Source organism: Eublepharis macularius, chromosome 1 (assembly GCF_028583425.1).
Source record: "Eublepharis macularius isolate TG4126 chromosome 1, MPM_Emac_v1.0, whole genome shotgun sequence".
Lineage (NCBI taxonomy): Eukaryota > Metazoa > Chordata > Lepidosauria > Squamata > Eublepharidae > Eublepharis > Eublepharis macularius.
The window spans coordinates 28,675,264-28,700,771 of NC_072790.1; the positions used below are offsets into that span (position 1 = coordinate 28,675,264).

General features: G+C 42.5%; 1 protein-coding gene and 1 long non-coding RNA gene across 2 annotated transcripts; one reads left to right on the top strand and one right to left on the bottom strand.

Annotated features, from left to right (window-relative positions):
* Nucleotides 1–5,010: 5,010 nt before the first annotated feature.
* LOC129323683 (uncharacterized) lies at nucleotides 5,011–8,887 on the top strand. The gene is made up of 3 exons (XR_008596466.1): nucleotides 5,011–5,577; nucleotides 6,403–6,566; nucleotides 6,782–8,887. It is a non-coding gene; the product is annotated as an uncharacterized LOC129323683 (long non-coding RNA).
* Nucleotides 8,888–18,985: 10,098 nt separating this feature from the next.
* On the bottom strand, nucleotides 18,986–24,799 carry KCNRG (potassium channel regulator). The gene is made up of 2 exons (XM_054985908.1): nucleotides 23,602–24,799; nucleotides 18,986–20,332 (listed from the first exon to the last, which is right to left on the bottom strand). The coding sequence occupies exons 1-2, from the start codon at nucleotides 24,171–24,173 to the stop codon at nucleotides 20,089–20,091; spliced, it is 816 nt and encodes a 271-aa protein (XP_054841883.1). The 5' UTR covers nucleotides 24,174–24,799; the 3' UTR covers nucleotides 18,986–20,088.
* Nucleotides 24,800–25,508: the final 709 nt, after the last annotated feature.

Sequence of the window (25,508 nt, forward strand, 5' to 3'; positions counted from 1 at the left end):
GACTTTGCGCAGGGTACCAATGGGCTTTGGAAGTCTCTTACTGCTTAGCAATAGGAAATCACCGAATGTAACAGAGGGTCATGTTCCACTAGTATATTCATTCTTCAGGTGGTTTGTTTTTGGTAGGGTAGAATATATCTTAAGAAAGAAAGTCTGAACAAGGCAGTTGTGAATATCTCACAATCTGTTATAGTCGTGCTCTACAATGAGGAGGATAGGTCAAGGGTGTTGCATCAGGCAGGATGTGAGGTCTACACATGCGCTTGCCTCAGCAGGTTGCTGTGGGGCTGCCAATTCAACAAGCAGCAGAAGCCAGTTACACCAATACTAATCTGGAGAGTTGGGAGATAAACAACAGTCATGTACCCCAGATCTGGTTTGGCCAGCATCCCAGGCTATTCCACAGTTAGAGAAATGGCAAGAGAGAGATTTTTTTTTTTAAAAGGTGTCACAACTGTTGCTACAATCCGTAGATTTCAATGCTCTGACATGTAGCTGATGGGAAGTGAAGGGTAGTGATTCCCAGAATTGCATGAATAAGGTGTTTGGAGACTCGTATACTTCAGATGATAAGGCAAGCAACTAACCGTGCGTCAAACCAGGAACAATGTAAAAATTGTTCTTGAAACTCTTTTTTTCTTGAACATTACTTAGATTCAGCTGGATTGTATTTACCTCTGTATTTTAGCTACTTTTCATTCCCAATTTTTTGATCTTGCTTCTCCCTGCTCATGTAAAATGACATGCTACAGGCCAAGAGAAGTGGCAGAACCCGGCTGATGTTCACAGTGGGAAGAAACATTTTATCTTGCAGAAGCTGAGAGAACTATATCTCCTAATGGCGCATCAGAGCTGCTGCTTCACGGCACTGGTTGTAATTTTAGATCAGTCACATCCAGTGCAGTGATCCAGATGTATGTAACAGCTGTGCTGTGAGTGGGTACTTGTGAATTCCTAACTAAACAATTAGTTTCCTACTAATACCTTTACTTCCCTCTATTTGGGAAACCTCAACTTAGAACTTCAAAAATCAACACCTTAACAGCTATTTAGACCAGTATAGGTGTACGCATTTGAAAGCAATTTGGCATTTCCCCCCAGTTCCACGTCATATCTATAGCATTAACTGGTGAACATACTGTCAAAGTTTTAACATTAGCACCAAAACAACTACCCAAATTAGTGTCACACTCAACTTTCACCTATTAACAAGATCATACATGTCGATCAGAAGTACATCAGGATTAGAGTCCAAAGGCACCTTAGAGACCAACAAGATTTTTCAAGGTACAAACTTTCACAAGCCAAAGCCCTCTTCTTCAGAACCTTGACTCTTGAAAGCTTGTACTCAGAAAAATCTTGTTAATCACTGGACCCAAATCCTGCTGTGCTACTGCTGTCCAACATGGCTACTTAAAAGTGGATCAAATGTGTAACAGTTTAAAAAGTCAACTAAGCTTTAGCAACTCCTAAATTCCAGAAGGCTGCATACAAAGTCACAGATTTTTCTTAAAACTTCCAAATATTATTGTCTTTCCCTTACACCAAAAATAAGACTTCATAGGTATAACCAACGAAAGGACACACTTAATCACGCATGAAAAATTTCGACAGGATGTCATGTTTCAGTGTAAACAGAGGGGTTTTCTAATCCTCTGAGACCACATATGTACCATGAAGCTTCGCATAACAGCTGTGGTGCAGCATGTCCTTCCTATACGGAGGAGTTTGTTTTTGCTGTCAAGTCTCAGCCAACACAGCGACCCCCCCCCCCATAGGGTTTTCAAGGCAAGAGATGAACACAGGTGGTTTGTCATTGTCTGCCTCTGTGTAGCCACCATAGACTTCCTTGGGGGGGTCTCCCTCCCAAGAACTAACCAGGACTAACCCAGTTTAGTTTACAAGATCTGGCTAGCTTAGGATATCCAGGCCAGAATACTGAAGATTATTCTCCGTTCTTCTAGAATAGTTGCTTTCAAACCTTATCAGGCCTAGGACCCCACTATTTACTCCCAACTTTGCAGCTTGGGTCCCCAAATGAAAGTAATTTCTGCTCATGTCAATTTATTTCTATCTCCTTGTGGGATGGCGGTGTAACTTTAACCCTTCCTGTGCTGCTGCATTACGCAACTAGTGTTTAATAGAGCTCAGTTGACCTGCAAACACAAAAGGGAACACTGGCGTCTGCTGCCCTGTTTTATGTGGAAACCTGTTGCATTACTAGTTTTATTACTGGGGGGGTGTATCATTTTTATAACAATTTGGAAGTTTGCGAAAGTCAACGTAAGTATTTCCTAATATTTCTCACTTTGGAATATTTTTTTGCCTGCCTTTTTATAACAGTCTTCAAAATGGGTACTGCCACATTTTAAAAATGCAGCTAATCAAAAACAACGTTGGTTTTATCTTCAGGCTATTAAGAGGAATATATTTCTGTTAATATATGTTGGTATTTAATATAAGCTAATATTTAATAACCTATATATTGTTTCTAAAATATTAATATCTGCTACTTGGTTCCTATTGCTGTTTCAAAACTACGTCTTCAGATGCTGGTTTTCAACCAGGTTCAGTTTATAACATGCTAAATCAATGCTTTAGCCTGTTTTCAGCTGAGCAGAGTGCTACTTGCCTTCTAATCTGTATTTATCCCCAAATGTTGGGGGTTCCAGGTTTGAATTTCTTTGTGGAGAAGCCGTAGTCCATCAGTTACTGACTGTGTTTTCTTCTGCATGGGACCATATCTGTTCACTGAGTAAATTGCAGGGCAAAAATTGTATGAGATTGCATACAGTTTGAAAAACTGCAATTAAAGCTGCTACTGAAAGGCCCTTCTGGACAAGAGTAAGTTTTTACTTTGAGGCCCTGGGAGTTTGTGATGCATAGGCTGTTCCTGTCTCTATTTTCTTGGAGGTTCATCCTACTAACTTTAGTAGGGCATTGCAGCCTTGAAAGTATGGGTCAGTAAATTGATTTATCTGTCTCATTACTGGGACAGATAGATTAATCTGTTACTGAGTTACTGAGAGCCAGATTGGTGTAGTGGTTAAGAGTGCGGGGCTCTCTTGGGGGAGCGCGGGGGTTTGATTCCCCACTCCTCCACTTGAAGCCCGCTGGGTGACCTTGGGTCAGTCACAGCTCTCTCAGAGCTCTCTCAGCCCCACCCACCTCACAGGGTGTTTGTTGTGGGGATAATAATAGCATACTTTGTAAACCACTCTGAGTGAGCATTAAGTTGTCCTGAAGGTATATAAATCGAAGGTATATAAATCGAATGTTATTTTTGTTTTGAGCTTTTATTTGCGTATTAGATAACATTTATGAGGCTCACCACTTTTGATGGGGTACAGTTGTCTCTTGCTTATTACATTAAGAGCCTAGGAATGATTCTGGGTGCCTGTAATCCACAGTGAGAAAGGGAACCTATACATTAAACTGAATTTTCTGAGGCAAACCCCAGCTACCTGCTGGCTCCTTGATGTGTCAAGTCTGATTAGGGTAGAAATTATCTTTCTGTTGCAGGCTGTTTCATGGTGGGATTGGTCCTAATCTACTGCATGCAAGTAGAAACTTATGGTTGCAGCCAGCTTGTCGGGCCTCTGAATATAAGAGGAAATGTCAGTATGCCCAGATCACTGTCCTGTTTTACTGCAATCCAGCATTTTCCCCCTCTGTAAACCAGCATATGTATTACGCGCATTTCCCATATAGTACATGGTCCCTGTTCCTTTCAAAGGTTTTCTTCATCTGTAGCTCCTTTCTTCTGTCAATTTATTAACCAGTTTTTAACTTAATACTTAATAGGAAGCAGTTAATATTTTCCCCCTTCCTTCAGCCTGCCTACCTTTGACACAACAACTCATCCCGAAAGCTATAATTACTACAAACCAGGAAGCAAAAGGATTCTGTGAAGAAGCAGAAAGGGGAGTGATCAGCTACAGAGTGTTCCCAACTACAGCTTGGCCATTTGAACGAAGCCTTTTCATAGGGTTTGATTACTGTTTTATATCCAGGTCTTGTAGTATTAAACCTGGACCATCTATTTCAAGGATCTAAAGGATGGAACATAACACCATAAAGTGCTGTTGGCGGGAATATACTCTAAAGCTGTTCATCACGTTCTGTCCATTCTGCCCTAAAAAAGAACATAGCTTAGATCAGTACGTTAAAACTAATCAAATAAGGCGCAGTTGAGTCTGCTCTGCTCTGCTTGTAATCCTCCTCCCCTGAAGTTTGTAGATACCTTGCGCTAACGTAGCAGCACATTATGGTTTGTGGATTTTGAAAGGTACGGGCCATATTGTGCTGCCTCAAAAATTCAAGGATTTCTTCCTCCTGAACAGAAGCGTCACCCATTGGACAGTTTTGTGTAGGTTGCTGGTGTCAGCTGTGCTGTAGCAGCACAAAAATATTGGAGTTATGATTAGTCAAGTACCTCCAATATTGACTGTGCTGCTGAAGTAAAGCTGATGATTCTTCCACAAGTTTCTTGGAGTACGTGGATATCTAGTGCCAGTGGCATTTTGATTCTGTAGCTTCCATCCATCAACGATGCTGATGTAATTCTGTTGACTGCAATAAACGTTCCAGTATTGTGTTGTCTGATAGTAAACCTCTACTATCCTTTGAGTTCTTAAATCTGCATGAATGTGTTCTCAGGTCACTGTGTAGCAGCTCCGCTGACTCACTGCAGCATACAGCGCGCTGTCGTGTGACCATTTTTCTCACTTTTAATGGATTATTAAGTCCATCTTTTTTTCCCGCCCTTCCTGTAAGGAGCTCAGGGCAACACACATCATTCTTCCCCTTCCTATTTTATCGTCATAAAAACCAGGGCTTTTTTCTGGGGAAAGAGGTGGTGGAACTCAGTGGGTTGCCCTCAGAGAAAATGGTCACATGGCTGGTGGCCCCGCCCCCTGATCTCTAGACAGAGGAGTTTAGATTGCCCTCCACACCGCAGCACGGAGGGCAATCTAAACTCCCCTCTGTCTGGAGATCAGGGGGCGGGACCACCAGCCATGTGACCATTTTCAAGAGGTTCCGGAACTCCGTTCCACCACGTTCCAGCTGAAAAAAAAGCCCTGATAAAAAACCCTCTGAGGTAGGGCAATTGCTGTATTATAATGATTAAGGGGTTGGGTTGCAATTCAGCACTTTGTTGGTTCCACTCCCACTACTGACTGCTATAAGCTCAGCAGGTGGCCTTGGGTAAGCCACTTCTCTCAGCCCCAGCTGTATTGTGGGGATAATAATAACACTTGACTTTTTTCACCACTCTGAGTGGGGCACTGTATTGCTCCTGTAGCAGTAAAATCTCTGATACTGGCCCTTGATGGGCCTGAAATGTGAATGGTTCTAAGTACCAAGGACTAAAATTTGCGTAATATGATGGCTGCTTATACTGTCATCTTCTTCCTTGTAGAAGCAGAGGTGGCTGGAGCCCAGAGGGGATCAGAGGGCAGAAAATGGCAAGAACCAGAGCGATTATCTCTGATTTTTGTCTCCATCCTTGCCTTTTGCAACACTAAGAACGCTCAAGCACAGTAATACGTTTCTTAACAGATAACATAGTTTCAGGTAGGTAGCCATGTTGGTCTTCAGTTGAACAGCAGGATCTGAGTCCAGTGGCACCTTAGAGACCGGCAGGATTTTCAGGATATAAGCTTTTGAGAGTCAAAGCTCTCTTTCTCAGATGCCTTGTTGGTCTCTAAGGTGCCACGGGATTCAAATCCTGCTGTTTAACGGATAACGTGTAAATGAACTTAAAGAGGTTTTTTTCACCTTGATTCACTAGTCTCGTGTGTTGTCATAGTTGATTCTCTTAAGAGGAAAGTGGTGTGGCCTCCACTTCCCCTTCCAGTCGCCTGATCCTCAATTAAGATTCATTCCAGATAAAAAACAGACCTGTGGATAGACTAGTACCGTGGACACGTATCTTGATCTCACATTCTCCACCCTCTCCCATATGTTAGCACAGAAAGGTGGATGCCTCCAAAATAGTTTTCTGAAAATGAGTATGTTTTTATTTTTGTAATGTATTAAAATACTTCACATTAAAATTATGCAACTTAGGTGGGTTACAAACAACTATACAAACATTTAAACATCAGTATAAGAAACATCAAACAAAAGGACCAAGTGGATGAATAATGTTGATGGACTGCTCTCTCTCCATTGTTTTGGGATGTGGACTGACGGCTTCTCCTGTCTTCTTTTTTCCTCCTTGACTCCCTTATGTAGTGAAGTTAGCCCAGTGTTCTTTCTGGTTTGCAAACAATCTGATTGTCTTATGATTAAAATCTGAATTGCTTTAATCAGCCATTTTTCTATGGACGGCACTGCTGACACAGTGAACATATCTTTGGACATAGTATTTCTCAGGATGGTCTTTATTGTTTTCAGAGCAGAGAATACAAACTGCTTCTGCAGTAGTCATTGGAGTGGTGACTCTCAATAACTTCAGTTTCTGCAGAGCGTGTCTCCAGGTTCTTGTCCAGAAGTGCATTCAGTAGTGTTGAAGCATCCTTGAGTTGGTGGGGCTCTTGCATCTTGTACAAGATGGAAAGGTATGTCTTCAACTTGTCTTTCTGTAGCATTGTATCAGCCTCTACTGCTTCTTGCACGGCTTGTGCTGGGAACTTCCAATTAACGTGCTTCGAACCAATTACTCTGTACCAGTGTTGCACTTAGTAGATGTTTAATGAATTCAAATTGGCCTGTGAAATTATGATACCGCGATCTGCTTCAAGTTGATCTAGGGTTTCCTCATTTTTGCTTCTAGGCAGCTGCGATTGCTCAGGTGGTTCAGCGAACAAGCCTTGAATAGAATCTCTGACTGCACTGATACTCCTAATTGCTACAGAATTCATGGCTCTTCCCTGGAGTTCACAGTAGACAATATTCACATTAGGCATTATTTTGTGGATCAAGGACAATTGATTGAATCCTCGGGCCTCACAGGCTCTTATTTCCTTAAAGCATTCCATGAGTTCTTGTCTCCTCAATGACCACGTTCACTGGGTCGGATATTAAAGTTCCAGCATGTCTGAGATGACCTCGGGAGTTGTCTTTTTGCAACTGTTTCCAGAACTTTGGTTCTTGTTGCTGAACATGCTGGAAAACCCGAAATGTCTGCAAAGAACACCCTCACCTCCTTTATTTGGGATGCTGCTTGTTGCATTATCAAGTTCAACTGGCAGAACAATAGATATAGTGGGCAATTTGGGTATACATTCTGGATCTTCTTTTGGACTCCTTCCTGCTGTTGACGCATCACACTTGCCCCGTCATAACTATGAGCAATAAGTTTTTGCTTGTCAGCCTCTGCAGAGGACATTTCTTTCAGATGCTGACATAAAAGGGCAATTGATTCAGCACAAGAATCCGTCAGCTGTGTGAACACACAGAACTATCCCCCTGATGAGACTTCACCACTGATGTAGCAGAAAATCAGTACAGATTGACAGTGCAGTGACGCACCTGTGGTGTCATCAGCCTCACTGGCCACAAATTGAGTGTTTTTCTCAACTGCCTAATGCAATCCCTGGCCACTCTGAGCAAGCAGTCAAGCAGCTCAATTCTGAATTGTCTTTGAAAGACCTCTAAATACAGCGGCACAGTGCAGGCGAAGCTCCATGGCAGAGCTGATGGAAGCAATCAGGTTCATGGCCTTTGAACACTCCTGGGTTTACTGAATTCTCAGTCTTATGGCCACGAAGCTCCAGTTCAAATGCAACACCAAATCTTACGCAATATTTTTATTTTTGAAAGTATGTTTTTGTTATTCTCCACTTCCAAGTAATGATTTCTGACATGTATGCAGTAGCCTGTGTCGCATTTGTTCAGCAATGTTGGCGCTGCCTAACACTGGCAGATAACTGTCCATATGTCTGTCTGTCTTTTTTCAGTGAGGTGGTTTGTGTCATTCATTCCAGTCTTGCTCCATGTCTTCTTCCCCCACCCCCAAGAGAAAACAGGGAAAGTGGAACAGATTTTTGGGGTGCACCCACACAGACACTTCTTTTTCCTCGTTCCAAGCTCTATTGAATCTCCCCATCAAATTCTTTCTTTTCACTCTCACAGTTTGTTCAATGTGTAGATCTGGACAGTCACGCCCAAGTTCTTTAACACAGCATTTCTCAGTTGCACTATCTTGAAAAAGGATTCCAGAGCAATGCATCTATAGTATTTGTCTTCCCAATTCACTCAGAATAAGCATCCAAAAACAAGATAGAAGGGAAGTAAAAAAACCAGTTCCAAACAACAAGCCCCACTGTGTTCAATAGGATCTAATAATAGAAAGCACTGCTACGCACAGTGAGATTTCTATGGAAACCTGTATAGAATTGTGTTGTAAGGGCCGTTCAGTGTGACTTTAATTCTATGTTTCTTAATTTTAATAAAAAAATATTTGCATACCCACAGCTGGTCAAGTTTGCAAAGGAATCTTAACAACCCCCTGCCTCTTTTTGCTAATGACAGTGGCGTACAGTTTGAGCAGTGTGCACTTTTGTTGAAAAGAAGCATGTTTTAAAAGAACACTTGTTTTCAGCAAAAAGGGATAATTATATTCCTTTGTCATCCTTGCATTGGCCTGTGGTATTTTGATCAGGTGTAAGTGCACAAATAGCATTTTATTGCTATTGAGAGACATGGAATTAAACGTCACATCTAGAAAGGCACTCAGAAAACATTCATGTATTAGGATTCTGTAATTATTCCAACAGTATGAGATGAAATGAGGTTCAAAATACATAAAAGAAGTTTCAGAAGAGACGTTTAAAGAACAGACATTTCCAATAACAATAATAAATAATGGCATTGCAATCTGCACAGTAAGGATCTTCTGGCCAAGTCCCAGCCAAAGAAATACATTTTGTAAAAAATAAAAATCCAGGTTGTATATTTTTGTGTACACTTTGCCTGCTTTTATAATTTTTTTAAATGAAGCCTACTATCTCATGGGTGGATGATAAATATTACTACTGCACCATAACTGCACGTGGTGCTTAGCAGTGTATACAATTCAGCAACATTACTTAAAAATTCAGGCTTCTGCCCCACAAAACAAAAAGAGTACATGAGAGAGTTCAGAATTGTGTGTGCACAAGAGAAATTTTAAAAACTAGTTTTTAAAATGAGATTTTTGTATTTTAAAAATGATTCAAAATGAGATGGCTTGACTCAAAGAAGCCATGGCCTTCAGTTTGCAAGATCTGAGCAAGGCTAAAAGACAGGACATTGTGGAGGTTGTTAATTCATAGGGTTGCCAAAGGTCAGAAGCAACTTGATGACACACAACACACTTTTTAAAAAATTTAAAACCAAAGCCATGCAATATTTTGTATTGCTACCAACAAAAATAATCCAGTACAGTATGCAAGCTTTCAACAGTTTCAGACTTTAACAGGCTGGATGATAAAAAGCAAATAGTTGGGTGGGAGGAGAGGCAGTGGACAGTCTTTTAGTTCTGCGACTTCTGCAGCTATCCAGGCCCAGCTTTCAATTCCTCATTCCATTTCTTCTCGCACAATACGGTGCCATTCCAGTAAGAGACTTTTCCAATTCAGTGTCGTTTAAACATCACAGGAGCTAGACCCACATCAGCTGGTCAAAGGGCAGTGGGCTGGAGACAAGTAGGTTTTGAGGTGGTCCAAAATCTCTTCCTGTCTGTGGGGTGTATCAGAGGACTCATCCTCTTCCAGATCACCCAGTGTGTCGGGGGGGGGGGGCGGTATCTGTTTCACTCTTTCACAAGCACGTATACAAGAGGGTAGTTCTGTACAGCAAATATGACAGATCACATAAAAAAAATACAGCAAGTATGAGGCCAAGGAGTACTTTGGTGCAATCATGTGTTAGAGCATCACATCTATCTTGGAGGAGGAGCTTTCTCTAGCTAAGCATGGATGTAGTCCAAGAATTAGTAATGTGACCCCCTCCCTGAAGGGAGAGTTTTGCCTTTCTGTACAAATGGTTCTCCTTAGAAGGGGCAAAGTCCTTGTTTCAGTGCAATGATCACAAGAACTGACTGATGTCTGCCTTGCTTGATGTTTATCAACTCTGTAGGCATCACACTTCATCTGAAAGGGTTGTGGGGAAGAGTGTCGCCCCATGTGCTGTGGATCAATCTTCCCCTTTGGTCTCTGCTACTGAGGTACTGCAACCTTGGATATGTAAATGTCTAAGCTGACCTTTTAGTCATACAACAAAGTTGAACCATTTGGAGGCTGAGGTTCTGTTATCAATAAGCCCCTCCTCTCAGAGCTAAACTGCAAGAGATGAATTACACGTGAATTACATGTGATGCTCACTTGAAGGGAATTGCAATGTTAGCTGGGAAGCTGAATTTTAAGGCAGTATGAAAGCTGAATTTTAAGGCTCTGTCAATTTCCCCTCTCTACAGAGCAAGCAAAGATAGCTCCTCAGAGAGTTTGTTTATTTCCCCTTTCCCTCATAAAGGCTCTGTCAGTTTCACTTCCCCTTCTGGGAGGCGAAGAGGAAATAAACCCTCTGGGGAACAATCTTGGCTGCCCTGAAGAGAGGGGAAATTGACAAAGCCTTCCCATCAGTCTTTTAAAACTTTGCTTCTCAGCTAACATTGCAACTCCCTTCTCGTGAGCGCCCTTATATAATTCATCTCTTGTAGTTTAGCTCTCAGAGGCAGGGCCCCTGCTGGTGACTCTGATCAATGATGCTCCATTGTTTACTTCAGTTGCCCAGATTTCTAAAGAGCCAGAACTGTAGAGGTTTCAATCCCTTTTTATATACACACACCGTTATGTTATAATCTGGCCCTCTCATCTTTGTACGCCTCTACATTTCCTAGCCCCCTCCCCTACAATCACTGAGAGAACTCACTCCAGCACAGGATAAAGGGCATAAAAGATACTGGTGTTATCCAACCACCCACAAACTTTGTGGAGTGATATTTTCCCACTTCTGTTCTGCTGTCGCTGAATCCCCTGAAATATTCCCAGGACAACAACCTCTCAGGAACAGCAAACGGAGGATAGGCAGTAGGAGAAAGAATTGGTGAAAATGTTCCCCTCACACACACACCGCAAGTGGAAAAATTCCATTCCATTGGAGTAAATCCATGCTAATGTAGGCATGAGAGCCAAGGCCTATCAGACTATGTAGTATATGGTACTGAAAGAAGGGAATTCTACTACTAGGTATATATTCTGCCCTGTGGTTTGGTTTGATGGTGGCCATTGGATCTGATACTCCTAGGGCTGGGAGAATTATTTTTCAAAGTCATGTGGCCTACCAGACAAGATATGAACTGATTTGTCTAAAGACCCATGGTGAAGTTACCACTCGTTTCAACATATCTCAACCAGCTGCACCTATAAGACAAACAATTTGTGGTAGGGTATGAGCTTTCATGAGCTGTGACAAAAGCTTATACCCTACCAGAGCCAGTTTGGTGTAGTGGTTAAGAGTGGCAGGATTCTAATCAAGAGAACTGGGTTTGATTCCCCACTCCTCCGCTTGAAGCTAGCTGGGTGACCTGGGGTCAGTTACAGCTCTTCCAGAGCTCCCAGCCACCTCACAGGGTGATTGTTCTTGTGGGGATAATAATGTACTTTGTAAACCACTCGAAGTGGGTGTTAAGTAGTCCTTAAGGGCGGTATGTAAATCGAATGTTATTATAAAATTTTATATTAGGCTTATTGGTCCTACTGGATTCTTGCTCTTTTCCACTGCTGCAGACAAACATGGCTACCCATCTTGATCTATCAACCAGCTGATATAAGTACTGGCTAGGACAATTTCTATATATAAAGACTTTGGCAATTTTCTAGGCCAATTTAATCTCCTGTGTCTCTTCGCTGTGCTGCACTAAGGAGTATTCCTGCATCTCTTGTAGCTCTAGATGCTTGCCTTCCCCTTTCAGCATGTTCATTCTTGACACTAGTATGGGCACCAGCCTTGGTACTAGCTGGCTCGAAGTATTCCCAAACATACAAAGCGCTATCCGTTGCTGGAAGACCAAGGAGACAACTTGTGAGGTATAAATAAATTAGTGTAAATAGAACTGAAAGGAGCCCAAGGGAATAACAGTAAACAACTGGATGTCCCAGGGTGGTGTATGTCATTGTTGCCAACCCCAGGGGAGAGTGCAGAGAGCAGAACATTCTAACAGAATAGAAGGCAGCCCCTGTCATAATGGGAACAGGGTGCTAGACATGTGTAGGGAGAGAATGAGTCCTACGCTCAATCCACAAGGATGCTGTTTAATTGAGCGCCTCCAGCAAAAAAATTACCCTGCAATGTAAATTAAGCAAATCAGAAAAGGAAATTTCTATACTCAGGACTTAGGTTCATTTCTGCATATTTCATGTAAGAAAACTGCTTTCCAACTATCCTCTTGGGTCAAATGGGCAGACTGCAACTCCCATACATGAATTTGTATATCAGTTTGTTTGCTCACAGAATCTTTCACTGGTCTCCCACATCAGTTGAGTGTGAGAGGGAGAACTGTGTATCACAACATTCCTGACACTGCCTTCCAAATCTCCCAATGATTTTGTCTCATGTAGATGTTAAATAGCATAAGTGACAAAATGGAACCCTGTGGCTGGTTAGGCCCACCACGCGCTCCCTGGACCCCTGCCCATCGTGGCTGGTGAAAACCAGCGTCGATAGGTTGGGGGCCCAACTGGAGGATATTATTAATACATCATTAAGCTCTGGGGTTTTTCCTGGGGCATTGAAGGAAGCCATGGTGAGGCCTCTTTTTAAAAAGCCATCTTTGGACCCTGCCGACCCATCCAGTTACCGTCCAGTATTTAACCTCCCGTTCCTGGGAAAGGTGATTGAGCGGGTGGTGGTCGAGCAGCTGCAGGTTTTCCTGGAAGAGACTTCTGTCCTGGACCCATACCAGTCCAGCTTCCGTCCAGGCCACAAGAAGGAGACAGTGTTGGTCACCCTCATGGATGATCTCTGCAAACACTTGGATCAAGGCAGGTCTGCACTGCTGATATTGCTAGATCTCTCAGCAGCATTCAACACAGTCGACCATGAGATGTTGGCCCACCGCCTTGCCGAAGTGGGGATTCAAGGGACGGCCTTGCAGTGGCTTGTCTCCTTTCTCCACAGTTGGGGACAGAGGGTAGCGCTGGGGGAGAGAGTGTCCATGCGCCAGCCATTGATGTGCGGCATCCCGCAGGGGACAATACTCTCTCCCCTGTTGTTCAACCTTTATATGTGCCCCCTTGCCCAGTTGGTGCAGAGTTTTGGACTGGGTTGTCACCAGTATGCGGATGACACCCAGTTAGATCTGTTGATGGGCGGCCAACCTGAATCAGCCCTGGACGTCCTGTTGAGAGCCTTGGAGGCGGTATCTGGTTGGGTGAAGCAGAGCAGACTGAAGCTGAAACCTGCGGAGACAGAGGTCCTGTATTTGGGCCGTGGGCTGCAGGATATGGGGATTTGTCTTCTGGCCTTTGAGGGGGCCCTGTTGGTACCTGTCTCATCAGTCAGGAGTCTTGGCCTGGTCCTGGATTCCTCCTTATCTATGGAGGTTCAGGTCACGTTTGCGGCCCGGACTGCTTTTTTCCAACTCCGGCAGGCTAGGCAACTTGCCCCCTATCTTTCAGTCCAGGACCTAACCACAGTGATCCACGCAATGGTCACCTCTGGGCTAGATTACTGTAACTCCCTCTACGCAGGGCTACCCTTGGGTCTGACCCAGAAACTACAGCGGGTCCAGAATGTTGCTGCTCAGGTCACGGTGGACGTTCTATTCAGGTCAGATATTACACCAGTTTTGCAGCAGCTTCACTGGCTTCCTGTGGAGTTCTGGGTCCGTTTCAAGGTGTTGGTGTTGACCTTTAAAGCCCTAAACAGACTGGGACCAGCATACCTGAGGGATTGTCTCTCCCCGTATGTACCCCGGAGAGTGCTTTGTTCAGCAGATAAGAACTTGCTGGTGATTCTTGGCCCCAGCGAGGCTCGTTTGGCCTCAACCAGGGCTTTTTTGGTCCTGGCCCCAACCTGGTAGAACTTTCTAAGTGAAAACACTCAGGCTCACCAAGATCTGGTATCATTTTGGTAGGCGTGCAAGACGGAGATGTTCCACCGGGCATATGGTTGAGGTCAGTATTAGGATCATCACTGAGCCTCCCGTCGCCTTCTCCTATCCAATGACATCCCGTCCGTCCGGGTGTCGTCCTCTTTGTATTTGAGGGCAGGAATGTACAATAGGTCATCTGAGTTATGATTTTATGATATGATTTTAATTGTTTATATAATTATGTATTTTATTAATGTTGTACCCCGTCCTGAGCCCGCTTGCGGGGAGGGCAGGCTAAATACCAAATAAAGTAAGTAAAGTATAGGCCATGGACTATGAATAGCAGTCTCAAGTACCATTTCCCAAACCTCACCCTTTAGGCCTCAGTAGAGCCACTAAAGAACAGTAACCCCCTCCCTAATCATACCTTGATGATATAGAAAGCTAATAAGTGTTCCAGGGTGACCAACAGAGGTGTATTTCCCTTAATCCAGCAGCAGTCCAAAGCAGAATCCAACCTAAAATCAGAATGGAATCCTAAGGCACAGAAGAGATAAAAATGAGGAAATAAGCAAAATTACCTGTCCTTTCCTCCTTGCCCAGAGGTAGGGAAACAAGTCTCTGAAGCACATCTGCAATCATAAAAAGCAGCAGAAGCTGCCATACCTTGAAACACTTGGAGCTTCAATGAAGCAATATGTTTCTTCTTGGTTAGCATTGTGTCTCCCCAACTTCTGTTCTCCATTTCATTGGCTAAGGATATTGAATCTTCCCAGTGGTTAGAAGAGATGGAAGGGAACATCTGGCACAAGAACAGGCACTGTTCCTATTTGGGCACTTGTAGGAACTGCCCTTGAATGTGATTGATGGTTGAGTGCACTTTTTGTGGCATGTGTACTGGGGGTTGTGCTCACACTTTGCAGGGATGGGGGAGTGTTTGGCCTGCCTTTTTGTTTTTGTTTTTTGCTTTAAGACATTTTAAACAGTAAGAAGATGAGCACCAAAAATACTTTTATCATCTGCACAATAGAAAAAATAATGTATAATAATAACATTCAATTTATATACTACCCAGGACAACTTAATGCCCACTCAGAGCAGTTTACAAAGTGTGTTGTTATTATGACAATCACCCTGTGAGGTGGGTGGGCTGAGAGAGCTGTGACTGACCCAAGGTCACCCGGCTGGCTTCAAGCAGAGGTGTAGGAAATCAAACCCGGTTCTCCAGATTAAGAGTTCTGCTGCTTAACTACTACATCAACTGCCCTTATATACCATTCTTCTAGACAGATTAGTGTTCCACTCAGTGGTGAACAAAGTCAGTGTCATTATTATCCCCACAATACAGCTGGGGAGCTGGGTTGACAGGAGTGGCTTAACTCAAGGCCACCTGCTGAACTCATGGTAGTAGCAGGATTTGAACCAACAGAGTGCTGATTTGCCACCCAACCACTTAACCACTATAAGAGTATTATACAACAGAAAGATTATGTCAGAAAGCAGTGAGAGGACCTTATCCAGGCCATGAGACAAAATAAGTACCCAGTTCTGGAGACTCATTAATGTGGGGAAGGGTAAAACCTCTTCCCCCCTAGATACACATATTGCTCCTGATAGATGGGCTTCTTTCTTTCAGAGTTTATATGACGATCATGTATAGATTAATTACCCTAAAATAACAGAGGATCTCCCATTATGGCCACCAGTTAGTTCCCAGGAAATAAAAGCTCATATAGCTCGCTTAAAAAACAGGAAGGCTCCGGGATCAGACGGTATCCCCCCTGAAGCCATAAAAGAAAACTCAGTATGGTGGGCACAATTTCTTGCAGCCCTGTTCACATGTATTGACCAATCTGACCATATTCCCAAGCAATGGGGGACAGCCATTGTAGTTCCAGTCTTTACAAAGGGCAACAAAAACGATCTAGCAAATTATAGACCTATTAGCCTTTTAAACATTAGCAAATTATATATGAGGCATCTACTCGATAAATTAGAAATCTGGATAGAAGGATGAGAGATTATTTCAATAGAGCAGGCAGGTTTTAGGGCAGAAAGATCTGCAATAGAGCACTGTTTAGTACTGCAACAACTAATAGAAAAATATTCGGCCAAAGGACCAACTTCTCTATATGCTGCCTTCATTGACTTGAAGGCAGCTTTTGATTCACTATCACAACAGGGACTATGGCAAAAATTGGAGTGGTCCACTATAGATAAACGATTATTGGCTCTTATTTGTGCCCTTCATGACGAATCTTTTCTTAGAGTGAGATATAACAGATGATGTAATGATTTCAAGTAAATGTGTTCACGTATCTTTAAATGCTTGGTGTGAGATAGGTGAAGAGTGGGGGTGAAGGAGAGGGATGAGTGAGTGATATGACTGGTTGATGACTGAGAGTGTGGGAGGAGTGAAGGCAGTTTAGACTGAGGGTGGAGAAAAAAAATAGTCAGAAGAAAGCAGGCTAGCTGTGTGCTGCCTGAGGAGTTTTAAGCATTTCTGTGAGAGAAATATTGAGTCAAGAAAAAGCAGGCAAGCTGTGTGCTGCCTGAGGAGTTTTAAGCATTTCTGTGAGAAAAATATCGAGTTAGAGAAGAAAGCAGGCTAGCTGTGTGCTGCCTGAGTACGTTGAAGTATTTATGAGAGAAATATAACCTGTGTGGAACCTGAACTGAGCATGTTTGTGAAAGGACACTTGGACAGGGCAAGAGAGGCCAGCTGTGTGCTGCCTGAGCAGGTTTCATATTTCTGTGAATAGGAGTCAGGGATAGGGAGGCTAGCTGCGTGCTGCCTGAGTAACTTTAAGCACGTCTGAGAGAAATATATTCAGTCAGAGAAAGAAGCTAACTGTGTGTGAAGCCTTAGAAGAGTTCTGTATGAATTAGTTTAAATGAAGTAACTTTAAGAACCGAGACCTACTTTTATGAAACCGATACGCTTCTTGAAAAAAATAAAAGTTTATTTTGTTTTTTTATATCCCAGAGTAGCTGTCATTGCTATATCCCATTCCTATCCTCAGGGCCACATAGAACCATGAAGGAGCCTGACACTTAGGCACGTTACCAAAGGGAAAATTTAAATAAAATATCTTGGAATATAATATTCCTGGTGGCAGCAATCTACCCAGAAGGTGTAAGGAAGAGATTAAAGGCAAAATCTACCCAAGAGAAGAAAGGGGTCATAACACAAGGGCATCTCAGTGACCCGATAAGAACCTATAAGGGAGTCAGACAAGGCTGTCTTTTGGCTCCCACTTTATTTAACTACTATATTAGTGACGTAGTTAAACATACATGAGATCTTAAATTTCATCCACCAAAACTCACCTCATGCCATCTACCAATTTTGTTGTATGCAGCTGATATAGTACTCTTATCAAGGACCCCTTTGGGGCTTCAGAGAGCATTGGACAGTTTTACCATCTACTGCCATAAAGAACACCTGACAATTAACTTCAAAAAGACCAAAGTGATGGCATTTGGCAGGCGCCCGAAAAAGAAGACTTGGTCAATGAGAGGGAATAATATTGAACAGGTTAACAGCTTTGTATATTTTGGGGTAGTCTTCCAGGAGAATGGATCCAAGACAGCCCATTGTAATTTGAGGGCAGAGTGGGCCAAGAAAGCTTTACTTGCAGTTTTGAGATTCTCCCGAACTAAAAGGTAGTTCTTATGTATCAGCAGCACTGAAACTTTTCCAAGCTAAAGTCATTAACCAACTCCTTTATAGCACCTTTTTGGGCATCTCAGATTGTGGTTTACATTCTCTGAAAAAATTCAATCTAAATTTCTCCGATCCATCTTACAAGTTCCATCTGGGGTGCCCAATTCCCTACTCCGATGAGAAACGGGACAAATGAGGTTCGCCTATGGCTTAGGACACATAAGAATCCAAAAGACCTTTTCCATTTAATAATCCAGGATGGCTATCAGCCAAAGTGGCTACATCTGAGAGTAAGTTAAAAAAGATGGGTTTCTCTCTTGAAGTTCTGTTGTCCCAAAGTTTTGATGCTGCAAAATCGCAAATAAAACAAAGGGTATGTGACACTGAGCATCAGCAAGACATAATTTAAAAAAAACTAAATTTAGGGCATCAGAGAAATTCAGATACCATATGAAGATGGCCCAATATCTAAAAAATTTAGAATTCCCTCCCTATAGGAGGGCTTTCACTCTAGCGAGATGTGATACCATGCCATCCAAGGTAATGGAAGGGAGATATAAGAAGATACCTTGTGCTCAAAGGATTTGCGGGTGTCCCCTTGGAGAGGTGGAAACACTGGAACATATGTTTTTTCACTGCCCCCTCCATAAAAGGATTAGAGACTTGACAATTCTTCCCTTGTTATCTGGATCGGAGGGGATAGCAGATAACATATCCTTGGCAAAGCTATTGGCTGACAAAAAGTCCAGCTGTCACTAGGATGTCAGCTAAGTTTTGCGCCCAGGTGATTGCGCAACGAAACAGACCATCAAATACTGGAATGGCCACGAGGGATTCCTCTCACCCTGATTAAGTTTTAAAGACTTCTGCCTAATACCGTTTTTATATCAGAGGAATACAGTGAAATAAAATTCAGTCAGGATTTCATTAAGCTTACCTCTATATTGGTGTATTAGGATATGTGTTTGGATATTTTATCTGAAATAGATGAATTCTAAACCATGTGTTTTATCTTGCTCTATGTTCTGATTGTATTATGTATAGCTGGTCTAATGACCGTTACAATAAATACTACTACTACTATGCTACATAGTGGTTAAGTGGTTGGGTGGCAAATAGTGGTACAAGTTCATAGTACCACGGGTCCTTTAGAGGTTGTCTGATGCTTACAACGCTACCTCTCCTTTTCTCTCCCACCCAGCTCCTACATGCACAGGCATTGTCATTTTTTGTATCTTCTAATGATTCGTTTCCACATTTCCAATCTTTCTTGGAGGCTCACGTGCTACAAACTCAGGCCCTGTGGAAAGGCTCCAAGTAGAAAGAGCGGATATTAAAAGAACTGGATCAAATAATTGAGGGACGGGTGTCACAGCGATCATCTACAGCTATCTCAGAAGGTTAGGGGGACATTGAAAAGAGGCAGAACAATGGCAAAACACCAAAACAAATACCTTAGTAAGATTCACATGAAAGGATTATTAGAGACTTAAGAATAAGAACAGAATTGGCAGTTAACATCAGTGGAGGAAAAAATAACACCAGGGCCCTTGATTCAATTCAGCAGAGGCTAAGTTGATAGCCAACCCAAGACAAATAAAGACAGAGTATTTCCAATTTATTTTACAGTTTTCCTTCTAAAACACTGGGATAAATCCCACCATCCTTTGTCCAGCCTAAAGAGCCTTCCTCCAATTAAAGCCGCTGTTCTGTTGGAAGAAGAGGCATATAAGTTGGAGAAAGGCTTCAAACTTGGCTCAGTGGAGTGGTAGGATAGGGGTAGGATCCACCCCAGTTGCACCACAACAAGTTACTTTTAATTTCCTCATAGTAGTAGAATAATTTAAGTTTTGGACCAGAGTTACTCAATTGGAGCAAAGTGGCTACCATACATGTCAATTGTCGGAGCAATTTCCTCAGTCACTCATATCATAAACTTGCTGATGTTTTCAGAAGACTACACAAGCACAATAAATGCCTTCCAAAGAGGTCAAAATTCAGTCCCGTTGCTAGCCATAAAGTTCATAGTACCACGGGTCCTTTAGAGATACCACAATTGCAGAGGTTGCCGGATGCTCTCCTCTCCTCTTTATAAGGGCGAGCATCACTGGACTGATTTCGTCCTAGGAGGTATAGCATCTCATAAGAACAATTTGATACAGTTGGTAGAAAACTAGATTTCCTGTGGATGCAGTATCAAATCGTATATTTGACATTTTAAATAATCGCAGATAAGCTTTAAATTGCAGCAACTGAGCCTAAATTTATTTCACTAAAAGGAACTTAACAAAAACATGGTAGCAAACAACTTGCCATTGCACCATATGAGCTACTTTTATACACCCATTACAATTTTGAGTACTGTGATTTCTACCATTTCTACAGTCTCACTGAAGACTTATGTTTTGTGTATCTGGACTGGTTTTCTTTGGGGCACAGCAGCATCCTGCGTGGCTTGGTTGATGGGGAGGGCATCCGGCTGCCTTGTTCTTTCAAAACAATAGCATTCAATTTTCTCTTCTGCGGAGATTGTCCTTGTGCTCACTAAACGGAATCCTTCTTTCAGTAGGACGTCAACCAGCAGGCCAAGAACATTAGTCCCATTGATCAGTTTCCTGTGATCAGGTTTAATAGAAACATACCTGGAAAATATGAGGAAATGTTTTTAATTAGTACTGATAAAGTTTATTTTACTGTATTTGCTTTGGGGTTGGGTTTTTAACTGTCCTGTTTCTGGAGCCTGAAAACAGCATTTAATGGCAAATAAAGACAAGGAAATATTTAAAAGTCAGCAACTAATTGTTTGATCCAGGGCTCATTTTGAGGGGTGATGCAGTTCCGGCAGTTCCCCAAAGAGATCACATGACAGGTGGCCCTGCCCACCTGACTCTCAGCCATTTGGGGCCCGTTTCAGCCTGGATTGGGGCCAAAACGGCCCAGATAGTGCCTCTGATGGGTGGTGGATCACTCTCCCGCTCAGCAACGGCCCAATCCTGACCATTTTGGGGCCCTTTTTGGCCATTTTCAGTCCCTTTTTTGCCATTTTGGGCCCAATTTTGGCCCTGAATGGCCAGGATTGGGTCCAAAACAGCCAGGATAGGTGATGTCAGGGGTGTGTGGCAAATGCAAATCACTTATGCTAATGACACACTTCTGGTGATGTCAAGGAGCATGGCATATGCTAATGAGTTGTGCTAATGAGGTATGCTAACGAGTTCCTCCGGCTCTTTTTCTACAAAATGACCCCTGGCTTGATCTAACAAAAAAGGTAGATGGATGCTCAGATATTCTGTTTCTGAAGGAAGCAGATTCCAATTCTGAGAAATGGCCGGTGAGAACAACTCTCTATGCCTTAGACACTTAAGCGAAGTTAGAGGAGATGCTGATGCGCTACTATTACACAAAGCCAGTAACTCATCTTTTGAATACTTCATAATATCAAAACTATTGTGATTGTATTTAGTGACTTATTCATAAGAGCCATTAAAGAGAGCAACTCCAGAAGAGCTAAGAGTCCAGAAGCACCTTTAAGACTAACCAACTTTATTATAGCATAAGCTTTCAAGAACCACAGTTCTCTTCGTCAGATGCAACTGTGGTTCTCAAAAGCTTATGCTACAATAAAGTTGGTTAGTCTTAAAGGTGCTACTGGACTGTTTACTGTTTTGCGACTACAAACTAACACAGCTAACTCCTCTGGATCCAGAAGAGCAAGAGAGTCATGTTAAAGCTAACTCTTCAGTCAGAATTATTCCTCACCGGCCGTTTTGTTAAATCATACAAGTCCATCATTAGCAGCCAGATTGCATTGTATATGTCCACTACAAATGCATCGTGTTAAACATACGTCATTATCACCTGAAGTAGAAATGCTGTCCCCAATGATGTGAGAACATATGTGGTTCCCAACCATAATTACACATGACTTCAGTAGGTATGTACTTGCACTGAGAAAGCAGGCCTGGAATTATTCTTTATTTATACCAAGTGCCACATGACAAAGGGTGGCTCCCAAGCCGAAAGCTTTGTTATACAAAAAAGTGCAGCCTGTGACGAATGATGCTGTGTAGGCATGACAATTTCTGTACCAAGATAACCTTTCCTCTTTACAGCTGTAGTGATACTCTGCCTCATCCAGCAGTAGTTTGTTTACACACTGCATTAGATGTGGAATGTTGCTATACGAGAGAGCGAGAGAAATTTTTTTTAACATTGAATAGCAGCTGCTGCTTCATGTCCCCTATACAAATTAGAATTGCTAAAATTGACTAGACTGGATTTTGTAAGCTCCCTGTAAGCTTTCCAATTTTATTCCTAAAGGAAACTTCAAACCATAAAAGATGTTCTTGAAAGTGCTGGTGATTGGAAAGCCTTCAAAGAAAAGTGGATTCAAAACTTTGTATATAACTCATGTTCTTTGTTATGAATATGACATGTAATATATTTAAGTTTTGTGCCTTTTTTAAATCCAAAACATTCTCCAATGAGGATAGATCAAGATGAGTAGCTGTGTTTGTCAGAAGAAGTGAGCCGTGGCTCACGAAAGCTCATACCCTACCACTAATTTTGTTAGTCTTATAGGTGCTACTGGACTCTTGCGCTTTTCCAATGAGAATGTTGTCCACTGTTTGTAAAGAGTACATGTTACTATAGAAACCTTCAGAAACGGATTCATATATAGGAGGGGAAGGGAGAGGCATTAGGTATCACTGTTGATGCCCCATGCTGCTCCCCATAGGTTCCTGTGACAGTTACATACAAGTTTATCGCAGTAGGGTGAAGAACACAGTTGGGAGCTTGTTTCTGAAATGCTCCAGAACTCTTTAAAATGAGTTTGCCCAGATCCCCTGGCTGAATAAAGAGAATGTGTATGGACGATGTGGGCAAGCATTGATAACTCTTTGATTCTACCCCCAAATCTCTGAAGTTAGCATCTGCACACAGTATTACAACCTGCTTCCAGGGAGAAAAACTGAGGACAGTTCATTCAGAAATTGGAAGGTGCAGGGATACTCTGAACTCCCAGCGGGGGGTGGGGTGGGGAGGGAATTATTTACAGTTCCATTTGTGCTTGGTGGTGGTGGTGAGTGCCCTCAAGTCATAGTTGACTTACAGCGGCCCCTGGTGGGGTTTTCATGGCAAGAGACTAACAGAGGAGGTTTGCCATTGCCTGCCTCTGCAACCCTGGTCTTCACTGGAGGTCTCCCATCCAATTACTAAGCAAGGCTGACCCTGCTTAGTTTCTGAGATCTGATGAGATCAGGCTCATCTGGGCTATCCAGGATCTCAGACGCTAAGCAGGGTCATCCTTGGTTCATAGCTATTTTGCCAACTCTGGTATGGGAATTTCGGGGAAATTTGGGGGCAGTGCCTATGGAGGGGGAAATTTGAGGAGGCATTTCACCTAGAATCTATTGTATACCATAGAGTGTGTGCTCTGGAGGTACCATTTTCTCCAGGGAAGCTGATCTTTGTAGGCGGGAGATCAGTTGTAATTCCAGGACAACTCCAGGTCCCACCTGGATGGTGGTCACAGCTGAACTGACTGAATTTGCCCAACCTTGTTCCTGCTTCAAACGAGCCTGCGACAGGTCACTTTTGATTTAATTGGTACCTGGTAAAACTACCGGTAAATATGAATATTATGCAAAGCTCATGAATATGTGCAGAGTCCAAGATGACTGTACTGGAATTATGGGGACAGGGCCAAGGGGAGAGCAGCATGTGATAGAAAGTTATCAGAGTCTGAAATCATTGTTAGGGTTACAGGTAACTACAACAGTCAGGTCACAGATACCTCGTTGCTGAAGAGTTTCTCTACTTGTTTGCAGTAACCTCTGTCCTTTCAGAAATAAGACTTTATGTGCAATTTGTATCGTCTAATCCAGAAATGGTTTGTTAAAAAAAATACCTTGCCCCAAGCCGATCACTATAGTCAGTGCCACACTGGAAAATAAAGTCATGATAGGAAGGCCTCTCCAAAGGAAGGGGGACCAGTGGCTTCTGTAATGGGATGTTGTTATTCCAAGTTGCCCCCCCAAGCTGTTCTGCAAAGACGGTGATTCGCCCAGCTAGCACATCAATCGTGGCGCTGCAAGAGCCAAATACCCGGAAAAAAGCCTGAGTCTCTTGGAGCAAGAATCGTATTTCCAGTATCTCCATCTTTGGCTTCAACAAACTTTCCTGACTCAGAAGGTCAGCCAGAGAATGGAGTTCATAGAAGTTAGCCTCTCTCTGCAGCCTCTGATAGTCGGTGAAATCACTGGGCAGAGAAAGCTGAAGCGTTCTTAAGAAGTCCAGAATATGGCCAAACAGAACTCCATCACGATCAACAAAGAACTGGCCATTCACCAGTCGAAATTCCCGGTCGCTGCCATTGAGCATCCTTGCCAACCTGGACTCAGGGAATTGCTGTAATGTCGAAGGCCAGGTTGTGAATTTCAATCCTCCCACATTCAACGTTACCACATTTTGATTGCTCATCTTCTCCTTAGGAAAACTGAGTGTCCAACTGATGTATAGCAAAATTGCACCCCTATAAGCCAAAAGGAAAACCTGCCGGTATGTTTTGTGTTGGTTTGTTGTCGAGGAGAAGGGCTGAGCAGCATAGAATACCCAAGCAACAAGAATTGTGAACACACATTAACCAGTTCTGTTGACAGAGCTTGTTGCTTGGGAACCAGATATTGCCAATGAAATAAAGGCCAACTTTTAAAGATGTTGAAAGACCAATGGATCAAATCCTGAAAGCTTACCAAAGAACCAGACTATTTCACACATGGTTTCTGGCAATTCACCAGCCTAAATTAATGGTCTACCAAAATAAACAGGGTAAAGTTCAGGTCTGAATTTCACATATTTGTGAACAAGAGAAATGTTTGATTGCTTTGGAAATGGAGGAGGTAGCATAGAAGACTTTTGAAACACTCACTCACCTGGAAAATGAAAAGTTGCTGAAAATATTCCTCAATTTTTCATACTTCTGCTTAAAATTTGCTAAACAACAGATTTCTACCCTTTGAAGTTGTGGAGGGGATTATAAATTGTGCTGTTAATATATGCAGAACTTCTGGACCCCAACAAGATGAACAGGGTAATCCTAAACAATGCCCAGGGCTTAGAACAGTGTAACGTTCCTTACTATTTCACAATAATTTCTCTACCTGTATATCACTTGGCTTGGAATGAAAATAAATGTGCATAATTTAGTACAGTGTGAGTTTTCTAGACTATGTGCATATATTCTCTAGAACTGTTGCAGCAATTTTTGTTTCCATCCGTTGCTAAACTGCAATGTATGTTAGGGTCCAGCCTTTTCACCCCATGTTACACAGAGTCAGCGTAGAAACCTGCCTGCACTTGATGGAGCTGTTTATCTGGGCATTAGGACGGACTCCAAACCCTCTTGAAGAGAAACGAACACTTGGAATTCTGAGGGCTTTTACACAAATGATTGTTGTCCTTGATTCTTTGGGTTCCTTTCTATACTGTTGACTGGTAACATAATGGAGCTCAAACAACAGATTTCATGGGTGCAGAAGGTTTTTAGAGTGTCCAGTCCTCTGGTTCTAAGGCAAGAGATATCATGTACCAGGAATAGGCAACCTCTTTGGCCAAAGTGCTAAAAAAAATGCCAAAGTGCTAAAAAAAAATGTGAAGGTCATAGTGTGGCAAGCAAACAAAAAGACAAGGGAGAGATGAGAGTTATATTTGGCCATAGTTCATATGTTGTAGAGCTTGGAAGGAAGGGCTAAAATAGAGCTGCTTTAGAAATGTCATTATGCAAGATTGGGGGGGGGGGAGGAGAGAGGTTTACTT